Raw genomic sequence first — 21,977 nt, forward strand, 5'->3', positions numbered from 1 at the left:
CCTGTACTATACGGTAATTCCTCTACTGTGCGACAGTAAGTCACTTGGTTATGACACAATCGTTAGCCTATTTTTACAAAAACGTCTGCTACGGAGCCATAACGGGAGGTACAATGTAATGGAGCCTTTTATACATTGTTGTGTTTCTTTGGAACTAAACAACGGACAAATAGAGTTTTCAAACATTTCTGATGTAAAGTTATTCGCAGTCAAATGACGTAAAAAAAAAAATGGCGGTCAGCGGAATGCTAACAGGAGGTGATGGCCAGTTAGCAACAAAATGGTGCCATACATGGCTCGAGTTCTGAAGCGAAGCTTACCCCCTTGGTGGCTACACTAAATGTTGCCGATTTATTCCTAGAAACAAGTGCGCTCCAGTTCCTTATGTGTGAACAGGCTCAACACAACTGCTATACCACAGGGAAATATGGCCAAATAATACCATTGCAACGGTGACACACCAGTCCTCTTTCATCATACCAACGCTCATTTCCATGGCAACGCCATTATTCAAAATGAGTCCATTAGCAGAATGAGCCCTAATTCGTAAAGGAGCAAAAATTACAAGCAACCAGCTTTAAGGAGTGCAGGGGTCAGGGCCTTAAAGCCTCAACAGTAACACTGTGAGCATAGAGTCAGTCATCATTATGCAATTATTTATCATTTTGTGGTTAAGTTACCATTAAAAGGGTAAATTACTTTTTTTTTTATATAGTTTTTCTTAAGTTCATTTGAGTTTCATTAGCTGTTCACAGGGAAACAGTGTTTGTTTCCAGCATGGCAAATTTTATACCATATATTCTCATAGAAAGAAAGACATTTTCTGTGTTTTCCAACCGGTTATAATTCAAAATGTCTATTTTGAGTGATATGAGGCTCTGGTCTCATTAACTTTACATTTGTGCAGTTAAGTTTGTAATACATTCAAATTGCACCAAATGCTTGCTCTTGGGGGAATTGTTGGGTCTCTGTAAATTATAGTGTTGTCTAGACGTACTCTATCTGTAAATTGTCCTGCGATAACGTCTGTAATCCATTTAAAAGGTCTTAAATTTAGTAGTAACGTGTAAACGGAGCTGCTGCTTCTATTACCTGTAGTGCTGTGGGGATGTTCGGGCTCTCTGCAGTGCTGTCTGGTGACAAAAGGCCAGAGGAGAGAGGGGCAGACATGGAGCCCTCCCCCTCCTTTGCTCGGCGAGGGAAGCGGGCAGAGAGCGGGTGTTGGAGAGGTGTGGGGGGTTGAATGGCACCAGCTAGTGACCTCAGGCAGAAAGAATGTCCCCGTTTGCTCAGTCGGCCCGCTCCCCTAGCAGCGCACCACACAGTCATCAGCGCTGAGGCCTTTGTGTTCACCTTCCAGACCCCAAACCCAAGAGCAGAGGCCACAGACGAGCACACAGCAACACCTCGCAGCCCCTGCTGCTGCACTGTTCCCTATAATCTCACTGTTCCTGCAAGTTTAGCCTCTCCAAAGTCTTGGTTTTGAAGACAGTGTCTCTTAAGAATTGCTTCACATGGAGTTCTTCCTCAATCCTGCTTTTCTCTTTGCTTTACGTTACCAAAATGCTAATTGCTCCACAGTCTGAAAGTCTTAAAAGTCTAACCTATTGTGTAGACAGCATTCCTCGGCTGCCCCAGCCATTTATGTGGGTGTTAATGTATTGCCATCTCCCAGCATTGTGACACTGTGTTTGTGTGTGAAATACAGCGATTGCATCAATTTCAGTGTTAAAAAGAGACGGGGGGCATGTCTTTTCCCATGCTGGGACACCCATAAAATCAATGGTGGCTTGGGACGACAATTAAATCTGACTAATCCAGCAGATTTATGAGATCCGTGTGCTTCGTCTGCCAGGCTCGGGTGAAGTCATCGTGCTGCCAGAGAGACACCGCTGCTGTTAAATGAATTTGAATGGTCGAGCTGTGAGGGGTGCATGGCAGGGGGCTGCAGAAGCCAGCCTGCAGCAGAATTTCCTTTTTAGATTGAATTCAGACTTGGATTCTGATGAATGAAGACTCACCCAGAGGAATTCAGCCTTCACACTCGGAGCTGGAAGCTCAGTATGCTGAACCTGGGCTCGCTGTGGTGTGGGCACGTTTCTGTGGATGTGTTTGCAAGGTGCAAAACTGAAACTATTGATTGCTTTCATGATATTTTATGTCTTAAAGTTGCGTAATCAGTCTAACCAGCAGGCAAGAAAATCTCCGTATTAATTTGATAATGTGGAACAGTGGGTAAAGCCAATAGTAGCAGCAAAAGTTTGGTCTTGCATGCATGACCAATAGTTTAAATATATAATGATATTGATACATTTCAATATGCTAGTCGAGGACTGGTTCTAGATCTAGTGTCCATGCATGTTTTAAAGTTAGGGACATCCTCCCTCCAGCCTGCTTTTGTTGGTCTGTCTGTGAACGGTGCACAATGGCAGGGAAGGGAGGAGAGAAGAGATTTTTGGGGGGAGGTTTGAAAAGCAGCCTCCTGTATTGATTGTGTATGGGCTGTGAATGGAATCCTGCTGGGATCAATGGTCGAAGTAATCAAACGGACGCACAGGCAGGATGTTGCATCCGTCCGGCCAGCCATCTGCTCGACGCTGACCTGCTGTTGTGGTTGTAAAGTAGAGAGATTAAGGAAGAGACATACAGTGTGTATTTTGACTAAGAGTGTAAGAAGTTAAGAGAAATTGTGCCCAAAATCGTTTTCGTTTGACTTTGTCTGATAGGGCTGTCACGATAACCGCCATATTGCAATACTGTGCTACTGGCATGCCGACCATAAACACTATGTTCCCATTTTTTTTTTTTTTTTTAATGAGGCTAGGCCCTTTTTGTTTTACACTTCAATGCGTGTGTATTGAACTTTTAATAAATTCATAATGAAAACAAGAGTTAAGAATGTAATTTGTACTTGAACCGCTCCATCTCCATCATAAAGGCTGCTTGAAAGCAGTGGGGGATAAGGAGTTTGGCTCCGGTTTGTTTTTGTGTACGTTAGCATGTTGGATGGGTTTCCTCTCACATAAGCTACAACGGTCGAGCAACGGCGAAACACCGTCCTCCTCTTATGCACACCTCTCTCACCGTTGCTGTTGTAGCTGACCGGGAACCCGCCGGCAGCCCTGCAGCTCCAGCGTTTCTTTGCACTCGCCATAGTGTGACTGACCTGCACGCCAATCCGCTTGTTGTGCTAACCTCAGCACCTGTTGCTAACAGCAGACAGCTAAAGGTTTCCAGGCAGAACACACACTTGTAAAATTTGGTTCTGCATTATGTGCATCAATCTACATATTTAGATATGCGCAAGCCCTAGTGTCTGACATGATCTGTTCATCTATAGGTTGAGTGTGCCTTTTAATACGCCTCCACTCTCCTGGGAAGGCTTTCCACAACATTTTGGAATGTTGCAACAAACATTTGCTCCCAGTCATCCACAAGAGCATTTTAAAGCAACACCAAATAACTTTACCCACTTCGGTCCCCCTACAGGTTGGAAGCGGAATTGTCCATTACATTACATTGTCCAGTTCGAACTACAGATCCGCTACCCGATCTGGCAAACTTGCATGTAATGGAATGGACAATTCCGCTCCCAACCTGTAGGGGGAACGAAGCGGGAAAAGTTCTTTAGTGTTGCTTAAGGCCTGGTCACACCAGAAAGTGATACAGTAAAATTAATCTCCACGTCTCTGTGCAATATTTTGGTCTAGAAGCTTGGTGACGTAGGGCCTGTACTGGCAGGGCTACTTGGTAAACTGCTGTAGCTGGTGAGCTCACTGCTAAATCGCTAGCTACGGAGCTCTTTTTTTTTTTTTTTTTTGTCTCTCCAGCTCTCCATCTCGCTTAAAAGTGCAGACTCTCAAGGCGCCTTACTCTCAATGCAAATTTGCAATTCAAAGTTCAACAAAGCTGAACGCAATGTCAATCATTTGCACTGATTGTGATTTTAAATGCTGGTGTGGCCAGGATTTGGTGAGGTTGGACATCCAAAGGTTTGGACAGGTTCTAGGACATCCCGAAGGCGCAGGATGAGTTTGAGGTCAGGCTAGTGAAGTTCCTCCAAACCAAACTGAGAAAAAGAAATTTTTTCAGACCTGGCTTTGTACATTATGGCTTTGTCATGTTGAAACACACTGCATTCTCCAAACTTTTGCACACAGTTGTCTAATATATTATCGTATCATCGTATGCTGCAGCATTACGTGTTGCCTTTATTGGAACTAAGCATTGGTACTAAACTATCCCAAACTATGTCTGTCTGCAGCAGCACATTGGCTTAACTCTTCTTGAATATGTAGATTTCATTTGTTGTCTTTCTTTATAGGAAGGAGGCTGCGAGGGAAAGCGTTCTACAACGTCAACGGAAAGGTCTACTGTGAGGAAGATTTCCTGGTAAGCGTCCCTGATTATTGATTTTGTTCTGTGATGATCAGCCAGGAGCACCGTATCATTGCCTCATGGTGGGTTGACAGAGGGCCGGGCGGAGCAGAGAGCAAGGCATTAGGATCTCAGGCTACATTCTGCAGCCCTCCAGAGAAAAATTCTGCAGAAGAAACAGACATGGCAGCTATAATTAGTAGTTAAGCACCACCCCTCCAATTCACACTAATTTCCCCCAAATTTCCCCAAGGAGCTCAATTACCCCACGAGCTGCTCCTCAGTACTTAGAATTAAGAGCGGGAGGACGACAGCTGTAGCTCTAAGGCTCCCGATCCATCTGCTTCAGGTTAACAGGGCAGACGCAGGGCCTGCTCTTACGATGCCTTCATGTTCTGTCGGAAATATTCTAATGATACATACAATTTAGATGAACACAACAAGATGCTGATTGTGCAAACGACAGAATGTCTTTTCTGATCAGTACAATGCGTGTTAAGACCGAGGACATTTGAATAAAATGTTGCAGAGATTGATTTCCAAACATGGAAGAAGGAGCTTACAAAAGCTTCCTGTAACATAAATGTTGAAATCAGCTTCATGAGCCAAACATCCTCACATCGCGTGGCCTCACCTGCTGTCAATACTTCCTGTTTATCGACAGCTTCCCCCTTAGAGTTGAACCTGTCGATCTGTGGGGAAATAACTCAAATTCCTGTTTTGCCCTTTACAATCACTGCCCCTCAGTGATTAACTGACGCTGGAGGTCAGATGACGGGGTGAGACTAATCTTCTTCCGTCTCTCTGATACAGCTAAGACTTGACTAGTCTGGCCTGCCCGCCCCTGGGTGTCTCTGGGGTCGGGGGGGTGGCGGGGGGTCAGGGAGGTGGTGGCAGATGGTAGATCTGGAGTGGAGATGTCAGGGCAGGGGGCAGCCAGCCCATCACCACCTCCACCTGGTAGCCATGTCCAGGCTACCCCCCCCCCCCTCCTCCCTCCCCGAGTCATCAGGTCACAGCCCTGAGGGGGTTGTGAGCTGCAGATGGTCACCTTCATTAACTTGCTGCACTCTGGGTTTAAGGGAAAGGAGCTATTGATGTGACGAAGGGTGTTTTGTTTCCTGTAACACACACAAGGCGCTTCACACCCAGTTGGTCCAGTGGAGATGCTCACTGGCCAGCAAACACTTGGTAATTCCCAAAGGTGCATGGATTTATCTTAACTGTATGAATATGATGGAGGGCCTAGCAGAATAACCATTAAAATATAGATTTAGAGTATATATAATAGTAGTATAATATAGATATAGAATGCGCCACAGTTCAGCTGAGACAAAGGATTCTGAAAGAAATCCTTTTCGTGTTCATATTAGAGCGCAGCAGCACCCTCTATAGGTGAGTCTCAGACTGAAAGAAGTTGATGCATCAGGTGTGACGCCGCACACGTTCCACTGATTGCATGGCCAGCAGAAATGTCTCCAAAATTCACTGCTGAAGATATTAAGTCCTGTGTCTTGTCTTTCAGTACTCTGGTTTCCAGCAGACGGCTGATAAGTGTTTCGTGTGTGGTCACCTCATCATGGAGATGGTAAGAGTTTTATCAAACAGTATTATTATTATTATTATTATATATATATATATATATATAAAACATTATACTTTAAATGTTCCCATCTTATTGTGCTTATAGCAAAGTTACGATTTTGTGCAGAGACATAAAATCTCACATTGATGAAATAAAAAACTTTTCATTTTCTACCTGTCTTTGGCCTTATTTACTAAAGTGCCCCTTCTTAGTAACAACGTTGTCAGCGCAGTAAACACACAATATCATGTCACCCTCACAGAGATTTTATGTTTTTAATCTGGACTTTAAGAGACCTCTTTGATGGCAACCCATTGTGTGTTATTTACTGCATGAACTCCATGGCCTCACTCCTAAGTCTTACTGTTACCTTGTGTGTGTGTGCGTGTGTGCGTCTAGATCCTCCAGGCGCTAGGCAAGTCTTACCATCCTGGCTGTTTCCGCTGCGTGGTGTGTAAAGAAGGTCTAGATGGCGTGCCTTTCACCGTGGACGTTGAGAACAACATCTACTGTGTCAAAGACTACCACACGTAAGGAGAACAGCTACCTGCTCTGCACACTGATAACATGTGATTACTGCATGACAGAATATGGCCTGGGATTTGTAAACCAGCTGTTCAACATGAAATGGGAAATTTGGAACATGGAAATAGCAGTTTGTTGCAAAATGTATGGCACTCAATCTACTTTTTTTTGTTTGTTTTTTAACTACGTAGTAGTATCCTTGTATTTAGTGTGGAATAAAAGGACAACTGATTCACACTACATAGAGGCTGGTGACATTTTCAAGTTTGTCATTTTTGTTCTCTCTTCCATGACAGGGTTTTTGCTCCCAAATGTGCCTCCTGCAACCAGCCCATCCTCCCAGCCCAGGTAAGGAGAATATCTAAATTCACATTAGTTCCAACATATCTTACATGTCTGGTAGGTTTGTCATCTCCAGGAAAAAAAACTATTGAACCAAGCAAATGCCATCTAGACACATGCTGGTGTTTGATTGATTGGGCTAAAAAAGTTAAATACTAGATTTAATGAACTTCACACGTTTACAGACAAGATTGTAAAGATTCAAAGATAAACATCAGGTGAGATATTTTTTCAAAATGAATATGAAGCATTTTAAAATGTTGCCTTTCATGTGAGACAAATGTGCATTAAGTCTTAGATCCTCTGGTTTCTATTAACGTGCCATGTAGCAAAGGGAATACTAATATCTCTCTTATTAGGATCTTTTCCTTCTGTCTGTTCCAAAGGTTAGAACTGAGCTGGGGAAAAAAATGCGTTTAAGTTTGCTGCGCCCCTCTACATGGAACAAGTTACAGAAATCCATGAAACTTACTGAGCTGGTCTCATCGGTCGCTTAAAGATGATGTTGATTGACTTGGAGGCAGCCACATCTGGCTGCAGATGTTTTACCTGATGTGTTTAGGATTCTGGTTGACTTTGAGGGATTTGCTGTTTCAGTTGTTTTATGTTTTTAGTGTTTTTGTGTATTTTGTGTTTGTATGTACTGTATGTGTGGTTGTACTGCTGCCTGTCTTGGCCAGGACACTCTTGAAAAAGAGATTTTTAATCTCAATGAGTCTCTTCCTGGTTAAATAAAGGTAAAAAAAAATTTGTCACTTTTATCAAAATAAACACAACAACAGCAATGGTATCATGAGATAATAAAAATGCAAAACTTTTTCCTTTTGTTTGTGTATATGTAGAGTAGCTTTGGTGTATCGTTCTCGTACAGTGAGAGTAGAGGTATGTGTGTGTGTGTGTGTGTGTGTGTGTGTCGCTTCAGGACACGTGGCAGCTGCAGGGATCAAACCTGAGATCTTATTGGACCATCATCTTTAATGAGACACTAGGCTGATGTAATGTGAAGGTCTGACTGTGTGTTTGTCCCACCAGGGCTCCGAGGAAACCATCCGGGTCGTTTCTATGGACAAGGACTACCATGTGGAGTGTTACCACTGTGAGGTGAGATGCTGCTCCTGCCTGCACTCTGTCCACACACACACACACACACACACACACACACACACAGCAGAGTCTCACACACACACACACACACATACACACACACATACACACACAGGAAATAAATAAGAGCAGTCTACCATGCATGTGATTTGACTAGAGTCAATTCAGCATAACTGCGTGTGATTCTAGTCAAAACACTGTGTGATTCACCATTTTCAGGCTGTTGTGAAACACGCAGAAAATATTGACACACACCGTTCACCCTGTTGAGCCATACACACACCTGAGCATGCACAGACACATTCACATGCACATCCACTCAGGCCCACAGACACAGTGAACGTGGGTAAGAGCTGCAAATCGTTGGACAAGACTAGACTCTGCTTTGTGCCGGCAAGCGTGAATCACCGCCGCAGTCTGTTGTTGAATAAATGAGACACACACACACACACACACACACACACACACACACACAGAGAAGAAGAAAAAAAACAGACGGATACCAACCCAGTGTTACGGCTCAAAATGATGACTCATTGACAAAGCACATTCCAGTGTTGAGCTCTGAACTCAGCTGGGGACTTGTTGCTTAAAATTGACTTGTGAAGTCAGAATTGAGAGACATTTCTACTGTCCTCATGAGCAAGATAAGACTGATTTCTCTGAATGGCTGACATTCCACTTCATAGAAGTTGGTCAGATCAGTGCAGTGGGTAATGATTCAGCAGAGTTGTGGAGTGGGCGGGACTTGTTGACAGAGGAAGGGTAAAGTCCAGAGCTGAATCGTCCTGGAGATTGTAAATTCATTACATATTGAACAAAGTATAAAAAAAACAAAAACAGTTTTTCCAACAAGACACAACAATACTGAGCAGAAGATGCAGTGAGATTCAGACACGCATTAGTGCAAACTCATTTATAATGCATGGACTTTCAGCTGCTGATCCAGGTCTGAGTCATGATAGCAGCAGGGTGGTCAGCACCCTCTCACCCATCGGGTCCAGTAAAAACCGCTGCACGACTGCAGTCACCATGTTAATGCAGCAGAGCATCCTGCACCACATTGAAGCCTCACTCGCTACCAAGACCCAACAACTCACGCTCCCAGCTTACAGTTTTCTTCTTTGCGGTTTGTGATGACAGTAAATTTGGAAATTCAGCCGATGTAAGCTTAAAAGAATAGTTCAATGTTTTGGGAAATATGTTAGACGAGAAAATTGATACCACTTTCATGTCTGATGGTGGGATCAGTCGTCTCATCGAACTATAAGCTCATTTTCCCCAAAATGTAAAACTTCATTTTGCATTAAAGGGGTGATAGAATGCAAAACCGACATGGGCACAGAGGGGAACGTGTGTGTGTGTGTGTGTGTGTGTGTGTGTGTGTGTGTGTGTGTGTGTGTGTGTGTGTGTGTGTGTGTGTGTGTGCTAAACTCAACCAATCAGCATGCAGCTCATCTAAATATTCATGAGCAGACCATATAAGGCAGAAAAGCTCTCGTTTCAGTCCAGTCCCATTTAACAGGGTAACATTAGGGCCAAAAAAACAGCAAAAGAGACATTTTAGGCCCAACCAATGTTACATACCCTATTAGGAGACCTTAAGGAACAGCGTGAAATACTGTATATAACCATTCTATCACCCCTTTAATAAAACACACACACACACACACACACTCATCTCGGTTTAGTTATTGATTATCTTTGTGGTGTGTCTTAATTTTTCCGTCTTTATGCCATTCTCTCAGGACTGTGGTCTCCAGCTAAACGACGAAGAGGGCCACCGCTGTTACCCACTGGAAGGCCACCTGCTCTGCCACGGCTGCCACATCCACCGGCTCCAGCCGCAGGTCCCTGCCCACCTGCCCCCCAGCTACCCCCTCCATGTCACCGAGCTGTGACGGGGAGGAGGGTGGGCAGCAACCAAGCCCTGCCTCCCAGGTGATCGGAGACACTAGCGGCGGGAAAAGAAGGCCTGCACCCCCTCCAGCAGTTCCAGGGAAGCCTCAGTGTGGCCGTCTGAGCTACTGCCCCTGTCCTCATCTGGATGGCCAGGCCGTGGACTAACTCACTCAGTGCAGCTCCCACCACAAGACCCTGCTGTCACATGACAGGACTGGGGAAAAAAAAAAGGGTCCCCCCTCCGCCTCCATCTGTGGTCCTTTTCTCCCCCCTTCCCCCTGGGTGCCTAACCCTGAAAGCCAACACGCCGGCTCACCCAGAGGCCCCCGGTGACGTCACACAGCCTGACCCCTGCACATTCATCAAAGAGAGGGGTTTTGGATCGGAGGAGAGGACGCAAACTCAGTCTCTCTCCTTGCTTCCATCTCTTCCTTTCCATGTTTTTTTGTTTTTGTTTTTTTTATTCCTGTGCTGTGACTGAAGCGGTTTACTGCAGTGAATTCACCAGTGCTAAGAATGCTGCTGATGTCGGTGTCAGGGAGGCCAGGGAACGAGCCACTACATTCCAGTGCTGGCCTGAAGGGACAGACCCCAGGGTGGCCATGCTGTGCCTTCAGAGCGGGCTCTCTCCGTGCAGCTTCTAACACTGAAATGGAGTCCTGCTTAAAGGCTATGCAAAGGACACCCAGCACCATGACACAGGGCTGCGAGAAAAACTAAAAACTAATCGCCCGTCGTCACCCTGCACCACCACGAAATAGCAGATGCACCGTAGCGCCACAAGCCCAGAGGACCAACTGACTTTCCACTTAGAAGTCTTAGACCAAGACCTCCAGAGATTCACAAGCAGTGTCTTAATTAATGATCATATTATGACAGAAAAAGAAAATTTTAGATGCACATAGAATGTCTTTTATATATGAATATATATTTTGCAAATGTTTTCCACATAAGATCATAGATGTAGATTCTCATTTTTTTTTTTTTCTTGTTGATGCGCTCACAATAGATTCAGAGGTGAAACATGCTGTCTGTCATGCCGTCTGAAGCCTCTGAAGATTTTAGGGTCTGTTGTATCATTTCTCCTCCCTGACGCAGAGCCTCTTCATGTCTGTGTGGGTCACAGATCCACTGGCTTTGTATGAGCAGACCTGGCTCAATTAGTATTTGCCATGAATTCCTTCAATAATCTTTTCCCACTTTAAGTACCAAATGTTTAGTTTTGGCAACGGATGTGTTCCTTTTAGACCACATATCCCGTCCCTCTACTCACTGTAGACAGCTGTAACACACACTAACAGTCCGACATTTCTGCATACCTTAAATGTCACTGTCTTTGGTTAAACCTCAAGCAGTGTATTTAATTGTAAAGACAAGTTACTGAAAAGTATAAGTGAATTGAAAAATAATTTTGACTATTTAACTGGATAGATCTTGATCACTCTGTATATCTGTTTTACAGTTCACGGCTGCACTCTGTGTTTTTAAACATACAAGCTTAAACGGAGCAGTAATTGAAGTTCTATGTAATGGCTTGTATTTTAGTTTTACGTAATTCCCACAAGATGTTAACAATGCATTTATGAATTGCGAATTCTGGCCTGTCAAGGGTGCCAAGTTATTACACAAAGCTCTAAGAATAAGATTAAATTAAATAAAAAAGAATTTAGCTAGTAATTGGTCTTTAAATACATAGATACCAAATGCTAGCTCATGACTGAGAAACAGAGATGTTAACAGAGATGTTGCCCAAAATAAAGTGTATAAGTAAAATAAGTATATTATTAAGCTCTATGGTATTTAACTATGAAAAGGCATTTAAAAACTCTGATCGAGGCTAAACATCTGCATGTTAAAGATGATAGAAAGTGCTAGTTTTGAGAAAAATAAACCGCATGTTTTGGTCACCAGACTTAAAGATGCAGATCTGTAAAATCATATCACCAATCATCAACTTCATTCCTTATTTATCATTATAGGATATATATCATTTCCCATGCTAAAACAGTGTTTGCAAGCATTTGTTGACGAAACGTATGTCATCTGGTGACAGTAAATGTTTTTCTGACCACCCAAAAAAATCCTAATGTCAAAGGTCTCAGGTCATTTCAAGGTATTTTTCTGACATCTGGCCCCTCTGGTACTCTAAAGAGGGATAAAACAAATTGAATGATTTATTTGCAAATACATCTTTCAACCTGGAGCTGCTGGTCTCACCTGTGATTTTTAGGGAGTCCCCCCACATGTTTCCTGTGAGTGTGTGTTTGTGTGTGTGTGTGTGTGTGTGTGTGTGTGTGTGTTTTATCCCTCTTGCATGCGCGCACTAATGGCGGGGCCATGGCGCATGCACCTCACTGTGTTTGCAGGGCAGCGCAGCATCCGTCACGATGACCTGCTCTCTCTGTTAGTAATGACTGCGTTTGTTTCCAGGTGATTGTGTCTAATTCTTGGTGTTTGTTTGAACGTCTGTCTAGCAACATATAGGTGGAGTATACCCGTGTTCCAGTAGCTGACATATCGTCCTCTGACTAGCAAACTCCACCCATCTGGTATTGAAACTAGAATAAAACAATCACCAACTATTATATGCAAACACTGGCTCTTATTCATACTGTATTACTGTACATGCAGGTCTGAATAAATACTACTGAATGTGTCAAAAACAGACCGAAGGCAGGGGACACCACAGGCTGAAAGTGCTTTGATGTAATGAGATTATAAGTCATGTGATAATAAGTGTTGTATTTTAGTAAAGCAAAACAAGAAAAGGACTGCATATGTGAGACATTCCCCTTGTCATTTGATTAACCTCCATTTTGTATAAGGGTTCTGGTCAAGTAATGTGTGCTATACTTGAAGAATGAGGCTTTTTTTTTTTTTAACTTGTCTGCACAATATCAACCCCTGAGAAAACCTTAACAAGAGTGTATCCCCTTTCAAGATGTCTTAATTCACCCATTTTAAAAGTAATACTTCAGTTTCTATTGCATAGCACACAGCTAAGTATCCCTGTACATAAAGAGGCTAGTTTGTTTATTTTATTTTTCTGTCAAAAATCACTTGGAAAGAGAAGACTTCTGCTTCTCCTACTGGTAGTTCCAACAAGCACATCTTTTGTATCGCTAAGTGTTTTGATTACCTAGATGGTTCATAAAAAAGGAAACTAGATCTATTTATCTAAACATGAAAAAAGTCTAAAGTTATTTAATGTATTAAAAATCGGGACGTATCATTTAACTGTAGATGACATAATCTGCTTTTTCAATAAAGTGGTTTTGTAGCTAACTGCAAAAAACATGTCTGTTTTTTTTTCTCTTTTATTTTGCTGTCATGTTTAGTAAATTAAAGGTCCCATGACATGGTGCTTTTTGGATGCTTTTATATAGGCCTTAGTGGTCCCCTAATACTGTAGTCCCATTCCCGAAATTCAGCTTTAGTGCAGAATTACAGCCACTACAGCCAGTCCCACAATCACTTTTCCTTAGTATGTGCCATTTCTGTGTCTGTAGCTATTGAGGAGGAGAGAGGGGGGGGGGCAAGGTGGAGGGTGGGGGTGTGGCCTTGACCAGCCATGATGTCTCTCTCTCTCTCATGGGTGTGCCAAATTCTCTGGGCGGGCAAAGCAGAGAAAGGGGAGGTAACCTTGCTCCTTATGACCTCATAAGGAGAAGATTCCAGATCGGCCCATCTGAGCTTTCATTTTCTCAAAGGCAGAGCAGGATTCTAATATCCTCCACTGGTCTCCGTCCAGAGCAACGGGATCTGTTGGATCATTCTTATATACAGTCTATGAAAAAACCTCATAAAGTGACATTTTCATGCCATGGGACCTTTAAGAGTTCTACTTTTGTTTTAAATAGTATAAAATCTGCCACCACAAAATTACACCCAGTTTCAAAACACTGCTAGCATTTTTATTTATTTTTTACTTCTCATACACCCTTTATTTATTTTGGAAGTCTTTGGCACTCTTTGGTGTTGTAAGTTCTGGGCTCTATTACAGTGTTTTATATTTGCTTTGGCTCAATTATCTATTCTACAATTCTATTTCTATCCTACAATTGGAAACTATCAATAAACCAAAATGGATAGCTCTGCAGGGTGCCGTAGTGGATCACCTGGTAGAGCGTGCGCCCATACATAGAGGTTTACTCCTTGAGGCAGAGGCCGCGGGATCGACTCTGATTTGTGGCCCTTTGCTTCATGTCACCCCCTCTCTCCCCTTTCAAATCTTCAGCTGTCCTATAAAAATAAAGTAAAATGCCCCCAAAAATTTACATTTATGTACATAAATGTAGATCTTTTTTTTTTTTCACAAAAAAATGTATAGCACTGCAACTTACACTTAATGGATTCCAACATCTTAACAGTAATCAAAAGAAAGAGGGTTGCATTTATTTTTGAATTGACACTGTTGCATTTAAATTGAACGGCATTGGTGGTGAAGTCATTAGAAGTGTTGTATTGATTCAGTGATCTGTGCACTATAAGCATTGCAACTGCACTGAATGCAGCACTGATATTTCCGCATTAAGAGTTTTACACATTGAAACTGAGCCAAAGCAATCGTAAAATAATGTCAAAGTTTAGGAGTACGGACAGGAACAACATGTGGGGACGAGTCAAGAATGGTTTAGAGTTGACCACATGTAGCCTACAGTATGTTTTCCCACGGCCCGGCTGGTTTCTTTTTTAGATTATTTTTTGAGCATTTTTAGGCCTTTATTGACAGGACAGCTGAAGAAATGAAAGGGGAGAGAGAAGGGGAATGACATACAGCAAAGGGCCGCAGGTCGGAGTCAAACCTGGGTCTGCTGCGTTGAGGAGTAAACCTCTACGTATGGGTGCCCGCTCTACCAACTGAGCTAGCGCCTGGTGGTTTCTAAATGTTTTGGGATGTAGATGTTTGTTTGACAATTTAGGGAACACACAAAATCCCACAAAGCATCATTAGCTGCATTAAATATGTGCTTGGACCGGTGGCATAAACAGTTAGTAAAATACTGCTCAGTAATTACCCCCATGCACGCAACCTTGTAGCATATCACGGGGTGGACTCTCCCTCCTGAGACGCAGCCCGGCACTCTGAGGATCAGATAATCTAAAGGCTGGAAAAAACATTACCCTCAGAAACCCTTTGTCCAAAAAAAAGTTTTAAAACAACAAAGGAAAAGAGACAAACTAGCAACAATGACAAACAGGGCACGACAAACATGAATTTAAACATGATAGTACGCGAAGATAGAGAGCAGCCAGCGGAAACACAGTCCCTGAGCGAGTCAGTTCCCTCGTTACTGACCCTTTTACTAAACATTCCTGGAAAAACCACACAGGCATGATAAACTGATACTGTGGGTCTGTTCACGGAATTTGTTAAGTAAAATGAACAAGGCCCAAGTTAATCACCAATTGTATTAAGATACTTTGCATGTAAAAGACAAATATTGTCTTTCAGTTTACATCATAAATCATTTGATACTTATGTTGACCAAACCAGATTTTGAGATGCAGAAATGGTCAGAATGAAAGAATATTTTGTGAAAAACCTTTAGATTGGTGCAAATCAAACTTAACTTAACACAGCAGGGATGTTGGAACTATTTTGTGTGAGGTGGGGCTGTAAATATGGGCGAGGGCCATGGGGCGTAGACTGCTTCTACCCCTTGCACCGTTATCACTTCTTCGTGGTGTCCCACCCTGGCAAGTACTGTCCAACACAGCAATGCTGATTAGACAGTCTCTGCCATGTGAGGTTACTCGAGTACCAAAAAGGCTGTGACCCTGTGACCCCCTGAGATGACCCTCCTGACCTGGATGTGTCCTGCTCCAACAGAAAACAAAAAAAAAATCTTACCATGCCCCTTCACGGCTCAAAGAAATAAAGAAAGCCCTTACATTACATTAAATTACATTACATGTCATTTAGCTTACACTTTTGTCCAAAGCGACTTCCAATTAAGTGCTTTCAACCCTGAAGGTGCAAACTCCAGACAACAAGTAGTAAGTGCATTGTACATTAGCTTTAAATAAGCAAAACCTTTCCTTTTCCTTACAGTATGGTGTTTTGACAAGCATCTATCCACAGGACCTAAAATGAAAATGAAAATGCAGAATACAACTCTTAAGCAGGTTTAAAGGCCAATGAATAAAAGTGAGTTTTAAGTCGTGAATTAAAAATGTGAATCTGACAGGCAGAGGCAATTCATTCCACAGCCTTGGGGCCACGACTGAGAACGCTCAATCTCCCTTATTTCTGAGCCGCGTCCTAGGGACAACAAAGAGTAGCTCGTCAGCATTAGATTTGTAATCTAGAGAGGGAGGATTTCAGTGGCTACAGTGAGATTGCCTGATCAGCTTGACTCTATTCGACCTTTGGTGCAGTAAAGGGAGGCTGTCTTACCCCCTGCACCCCAACTCCCAATGTCTCTGATTCACAGTGTTAAAGTTGTCTCCTTTAAACTGCTTCTTAGGTTTTACAACTTGAGTAAGCTGTTGGGCTGTTGAGATAAATGAGGAGACTGCACCCCTGTGGTCCTGTATTGTACATCATTGGGGCTAATTGGGGCATAAAGTAGGTTGATTACAGGAATGTCCCTGCTAATGTCAAATATGGAAGTGTGAATCTTCCTTCAAACCCTTAAAGGTCCCATGGCATGAAAATGTCACTTTATGAGGTTTTTTAACATTACTATGCGTTCCCCCAACCTGCCTATGGTCCCTCAGTGGCTAGAAATGGTGATAGGTGTAAACCGAGCCCTGGGTATCCTGCTCTGCCTTTGAGAAAATGAAAGCTCAGATGGGCCGATCTGGAAGGAGCAAGGTTACCTCTCCTTTCTCTGCTTTGCCCGCCCAGAGAATTTGGCCCACCCAAGAGAGAGAGAGACATGATGGCTTTCAAACGAGCAAAGTGGCAGTTGGTCAAGGCCACACCCCCACCCTCCACCTTGCCCCCCCCTCTCTCCTCCTCAATATCTACAGACACAGAAATGGCACATACTGAGGAAAGCTCATTGTGGGACTGGCTCTAGTGGCTGTAGTTCTGCACCAAGGCTGAATTTCGGGAAAGAGACTTCAGATACAGTATTAGGGGACCACTAAGACCTATATAAAAGCCTCCAAAGAGCACCATGTCATGGGACCTTTAAACTAAATAGATCACATCCTTACAACATGCAACTACATCATGTTTAGGGTTGATAGAGAAGCTTTAGCACATTCTTTCGCTTTATGTATTTAACTATATAATAATTATAAATAACTGGTAAGGACCTTTGGTTTTTATGCAGCTAGGAAAGCTCATCATCATCATTCAGATCACACTGTCTTAGTGTGTATTAATGTGTAGCGTACAGCTAGTGAGCAAGCTGAGCAGAAAGCGAGGTGACGTATATTGTCACATTGTGCGAGAGGAGAGGTGTAGTTCACTGAGGTGTTTCACACAAAACTAGGTGGTACTACGACAAACCTAGGACAAACTGTGACTTGCAAAATGTTTCAAATCTTTGAAATTGACAATTCATTGCTCAATTCAAACAAGACCAAAACATTATTTGTCTCTTCCCACTAACTTACTTACATATTTTTCCCGAAATGAGGTCCCATAGGGTCCACCGGAAAGAGAGGGACTATGCCTCTCTATAAAGTTGCCATGGCCACCATGTTAGCTTGTGGCTAATTTACACATCCAGCAGATAAGAAGAGCACTATCATTCATTCGTGGGATGAGTTTCCATCCACCAGAGAAATGCAAGTCCAATATTTACTCTCTTATTAGCTCTGTTCTTAGTCTCCACTAACTCCCACAAAGCATCATTAGCTGAATTCAATATGTGCTTGGGGCCGGTGGTGTCCATAGTCAGTAAAATGCTTAACTATAGTTACATCCATGCACACAACCTTGTCAGTTATTAATGATTCCCCTGTGTAAGTTTGGCTGTAAAGATACAGGAACATGGCACAGGCAGTGCTGCTGTCATCTCTCTGGAGATCCTGCAGGTGAGTGGGTGGGTTTCAGCACAAGCAGAAGATTATTTTTTTTTCTTTCTAAATTACTGCTGGCCGGCTCAATCCTCAACAGGGTAAGAAATCAAGTCGTCCTCTCTTTTCAGTTTCAGGAAACACAGGCTCACGGCTGAGAGACAGGCTCACGGATGACTGTATATCTTTCAAAAAGAAAGGAAAAGGGGAAATGAGGACTGGGGGAACTTCACAGTTCCCGCACCTGTACTGACTGAGGATGAAACTTGACAAAGACAATTCAAAACACGCACACCCCCACACACCCTTTGAGTCACCCATTTCAATTTCAGTAGGCACAGCTGTATTTATAAGCCCTTGATAGTTACACATAGACACAGATAGTTGGAGATGTAGATTTTGTGTGGGTGAACATAAAAGCGGTCTGCTCTCTGACTGAGCTCTGCTGTTAGCTAAACAGTGGTGTTCAGTGTGAGGAGCTCTCTGGTGTTGGTTGTCAGCTCCATGAGTTGGGGCACAAAGCGCCCTTTATGTGTGTGAGGGTTCCACCCTGTGACTCAGGGAGCTGTGTGTGTGTGTGTGTGTGTGTGTGTGTGTGTGTGTGTGTGTGTGTGTGCGCAGAGGTAGCGGAGCCCCAGGGGGATCCGCTGTGAGGTGAGCTCTGTTACAGCGCACAAAAGAACACCTTCCCTGTGGAGCACACAGGTCCCTCCACTGCCAGGAAATGAGTGAAAATATGCTCGCCACAGGATTACCTCATACATGCCGAATCTTTGGTTACTGACACTTTGTCCCCTTCCTGTGACAAAAATGTCAGCCTCCTGTTTGCTTCCCTTGTTTTGTCATTCATTCACTATACACACAAAGTTTTTCCAGTGATCCTGCATGCCATTTTCAATTAAGAGTTTGCTCTTTATCACAGAAAGACACGCATTTCAGGGATTTAGTAGATGAAAGCTTTCACACTTGTTGCTCTAAACATGTTACCTGTCTCAAATCCTGAAATAAGGGGGATGTGTTTTATGTGCCAATCTGCAGCAGCAGTAGAAAGAGTAAGAATATTTAGAGCTCCCACTTGCAGAGAATCAAACTTCATACACAGAAAATATTGTATCCCAGTAACTGTCACAAATCATTTATTATAAATAACATAATAAGATAATTGTGGTCTCATGTGCCAATGTGAAACTGTCATCTCAATACAATGGACATTTCTGCTGACTGTCATGAACGTGTCATAAACATTATAAACAAGTCATAAACGTTTCTTTTAGTTAGTGTCATTCGGTTTTTGTTATGACAATTTAGGGTTAGGGTTAGGGTTCATGTGTCATAACTGTGTCATGACAGTGTCATGTCTTCATGATAGTGTCATGTCACTCTTGTGTAGATACCTTCTTTTGGGGTTTTTTTCCCCTTTATTTCAGAGTGGAGACAGTGGATAGACAGGAAAGGTGGGAAAGAGATGGGGGATGTCACGCAGCAAAGAGCCGCAGGTCGGATTCGAACCCGGGCCTCTGCAAAAGCCTCAGCCTACATGGGGCGCATGCTCTTACTGGGTGAGCTAGAGGTCGCCCCTTCAAGTGAAGTGTTACCGACAATTTATCCACCTCCAGCCAGAAAAGGCTTTATACAACTTTTTTTTTTTAAATATGCAGTGGTTCCTATAGTTCCTGATGTCATCCGCGTTATATTGGCTTGGACTTGAGACTTACCATTTTTTATCAGAGTCTGCATTACAAACTGGAGGTGTGGATATTGAAAGATATTTTTAATAGCAATAGAATAGGGCAATAGGGGCTAATGAATTATGATAATGAGTTGCATCATAGGAAATTTAGGATGCATCGTTTTTGGAACTTGACCCCATTACTGGGATCTAAAAGTCAGGATGTCTCCGCCTCTGCTGCATCAATTTGAACCATTCTTGTTTTTGTTGTGCAAAAGGGGTGCATTTTCCTTTCATGATTGAAGTGTAGCAGTGTGTGGTTCAGTTGCTACTGTAGGGTTGCTCAATCGAAACTTTGTCTTTCACCCGTAACAAACCATTCAGGTACACCAATTGTCAATTTTCGGTCAAAAGAAACAATGCAGATGTGAGTGTGTTCTGAATAAGACTGAATAAACTCTTCGATTGCCCTTTTGTTAATGATGTGCTGAGTCACTTCCATGATACAACCATAAACCACTGTAAAGGTTAAAAGAACTGATCCTACCCCCAGCCTACTGCTGGCAACAAATGGCACCAAATGCGGACATGAATGACACCAATATGTCATTTCATCCACTAGCCAAAAAAAAGTGAGATACCAACTGTGACTGTCACTGTGAACATTATGATATACTGTATCACCAGCAGACCAACAGAGGCTGAAATCAGCGTGGGAGTATTTCTTTTTTTCAAATCTCTCACGTCGTGTTGCTGAATGAGAGCCAGATGCCGGTTAGTAGATCTGTATTTCTGTTCAGGAGAGGCAGTGAAGACAGAAATCTTACAATGGGTGCACGCCTGCACAGTCTTCAAAAGCCTACACAGATAACCAGATAACTGACCTAGAGGCATCCCAGGAGGACAAACTAGCCCAGCTGTCTGTTAGTTTGGCAGAGACAGTACTGTGAGGTCAGAGACATCTCAAAGAAATGATTTAGTTATGGAGGATGCAAATCTCTTCATGTGATATTTTGTACCAAAACTTTACAGTATTGTGTTTTTCTCACTTCAGAATATTTTGAAAGTTGTTTCTCAGGAAGGTGGGAGCTGCACTTCCCTTCACCAGCTGGTCACATCGATGTGCAATAACATGGAACTATGAGCTTAGATGATATTGTTCTTGTATTTGTAGGGGCAAGGGGGGGTTCAGTGTGTTGTGTTTTCCATGTGGACCCCAACAGCAACACATTTAAAGATGGATTAAAGCTAATGGGGCTCTAAAGAAACTTATTCAGGGTGGGACATGGAGCCTGAGCAACAAGGGGTCAGTTGGAGCCCCCTGCAGCCTCGTGGGACTGCTGCTGGCTTCCTATGCTGCAGCATGACGAGCTCTGCCCACGTACTTAAGTTAATCTTTATATAACTCCAGTAGTCGTGGGAAAAATGAAGCTGGGCTTGACTCGATGGCTATTTCTTTTTGCAGCCTGCAGGGTTTCTGTGTCACTGCTGTCAATGGCAGCCTCAGACTACAGACTGGGAACTAGAGAGGGACCTTCCACTGGGTTTGATTTTATGAAATGTGGTGTGTGTTCTGTGTTGGGTGGGGTGGGGTGGGGGGGGGGGTGGGGGGGGGGGGGGGGGGGGGGGGGGGTGTCATGTGTTTGCAGGGATAATTTTTAGCCCAAGAGAATATGTTCCCTGAAGGTTCCTGGGAGGGGAGGATGGTCACGCACATTAAAAGCATTCCAGTGAAGTTCAAATGAGAATTAAAACTGGGGAGAATTGAAACTGGCAGCGGACCTGCAGGCTGCTTTTCCCCTCTGAGGCCAAGTTTACGAGCTTGTTTACCAGCAAGGATGCTGACCCTCAAACTGCTTCCAGCGCTGTGGCACGATGAATACAAATGATAGAAATGTGTGGAGAACATGCCTCTCGGAAGATGTGTCAATGAGCTGTAGCATGAACGCTTGGCGGTATGCTAGTTCAGACTCCTACCGTCTGACACCACCATGAACTTGGGACTGCACATTTGAAAGTGGCAGGAGGGTTGCATCGCCATGGCAACCACTGCACCGGGGCAGGTTAGGACCCTGATCGAGCCAGGGGGAGGGGGGCGGGGGGCAGTGCTTTAACAGGCCAGAGAGAGAAACAAAATGACTGACAGGGTCAAGCAATAAAGCATGAAGTGGAATGTGGAAGGGTATGCAGTGCCATTGTTCAACAAATATCTCAGGAACGCACACGGAACCTTTTTCATGCTTCCGTGCTGCTATTTGATTCTGCTCTCCAATGAACTAAGCCTGGGCCTAATCACTTATTTCCTCATGTTGACTTGTTGCTAGTTTATTTCAACCTATTGCACCTGGCTCGAACAGATGGGAAGAGAGTCATAACACAGCAGTGGGTTGCAGACAGTGGTGTACTCTAATGCAGGGGTCTTCAACGTTTTTTAAGCCAAGGAGCCCTTAATTGAAAGTGAGATGTAGCAGGGACCCCCTACTACATATTGTATCA

At 43.4% G+C, this 21,977-nt stretch overlaps 1 protein-coding gene across 1 annotated transcript in view; it reads left to right on the top strand.

Annotated features, from left to right (window-relative positions):
- wtip (WT1 interacting protein) overlaps positions 1 to 13,132 on the top strand; it is a 31,501-nt gene extending 18,369 nt beyond the window's left edge. Inside the window, exons 3-8 of the mRNA XM_028585139.1 lie at positions 4,325 to 4,392; positions 5,903 to 5,965; positions 6,362 to 6,492; positions 6,784 to 6,835; positions 7,862 to 7,930; positions 9,682 to 13,132. Of these exons, the coding sequence (XP_028440940.1) occupies positions 4,325 to 4,392; positions 5,903 to 5,965; positions 6,362 to 6,492; positions 6,784 to 6,835; positions 7,862 to 7,930; positions 9,682 to 9,834 (536 nt within the window). The 3' untranslated portion in view covers positions 9,835 to 13,132. The remainder of the gene's footprint in view (positions 1 to 4,324; positions 4,393 to 5,902; positions 5,966 to 6,361; positions 6,493 to 6,783; positions 6,836 to 7,861; positions 7,931 to 9,681) is intronic.
- Positions 13,133 to 21,977: the final 8,845 nt, after the last annotated feature.

This window comes from Perca flavescens, chromosome 1 (genome assembly GCF_004354835.1).
Source record: "Perca flavescens isolate YP-PL-M2 chromosome 1, PFLA_1.0, whole genome shotgun sequence".
Taxonomy (NCBI): Eukaryota; Metazoa; Chordata; class Actinopteri; order Perciformes; family Percidae; genus Perca; species Perca flavescens.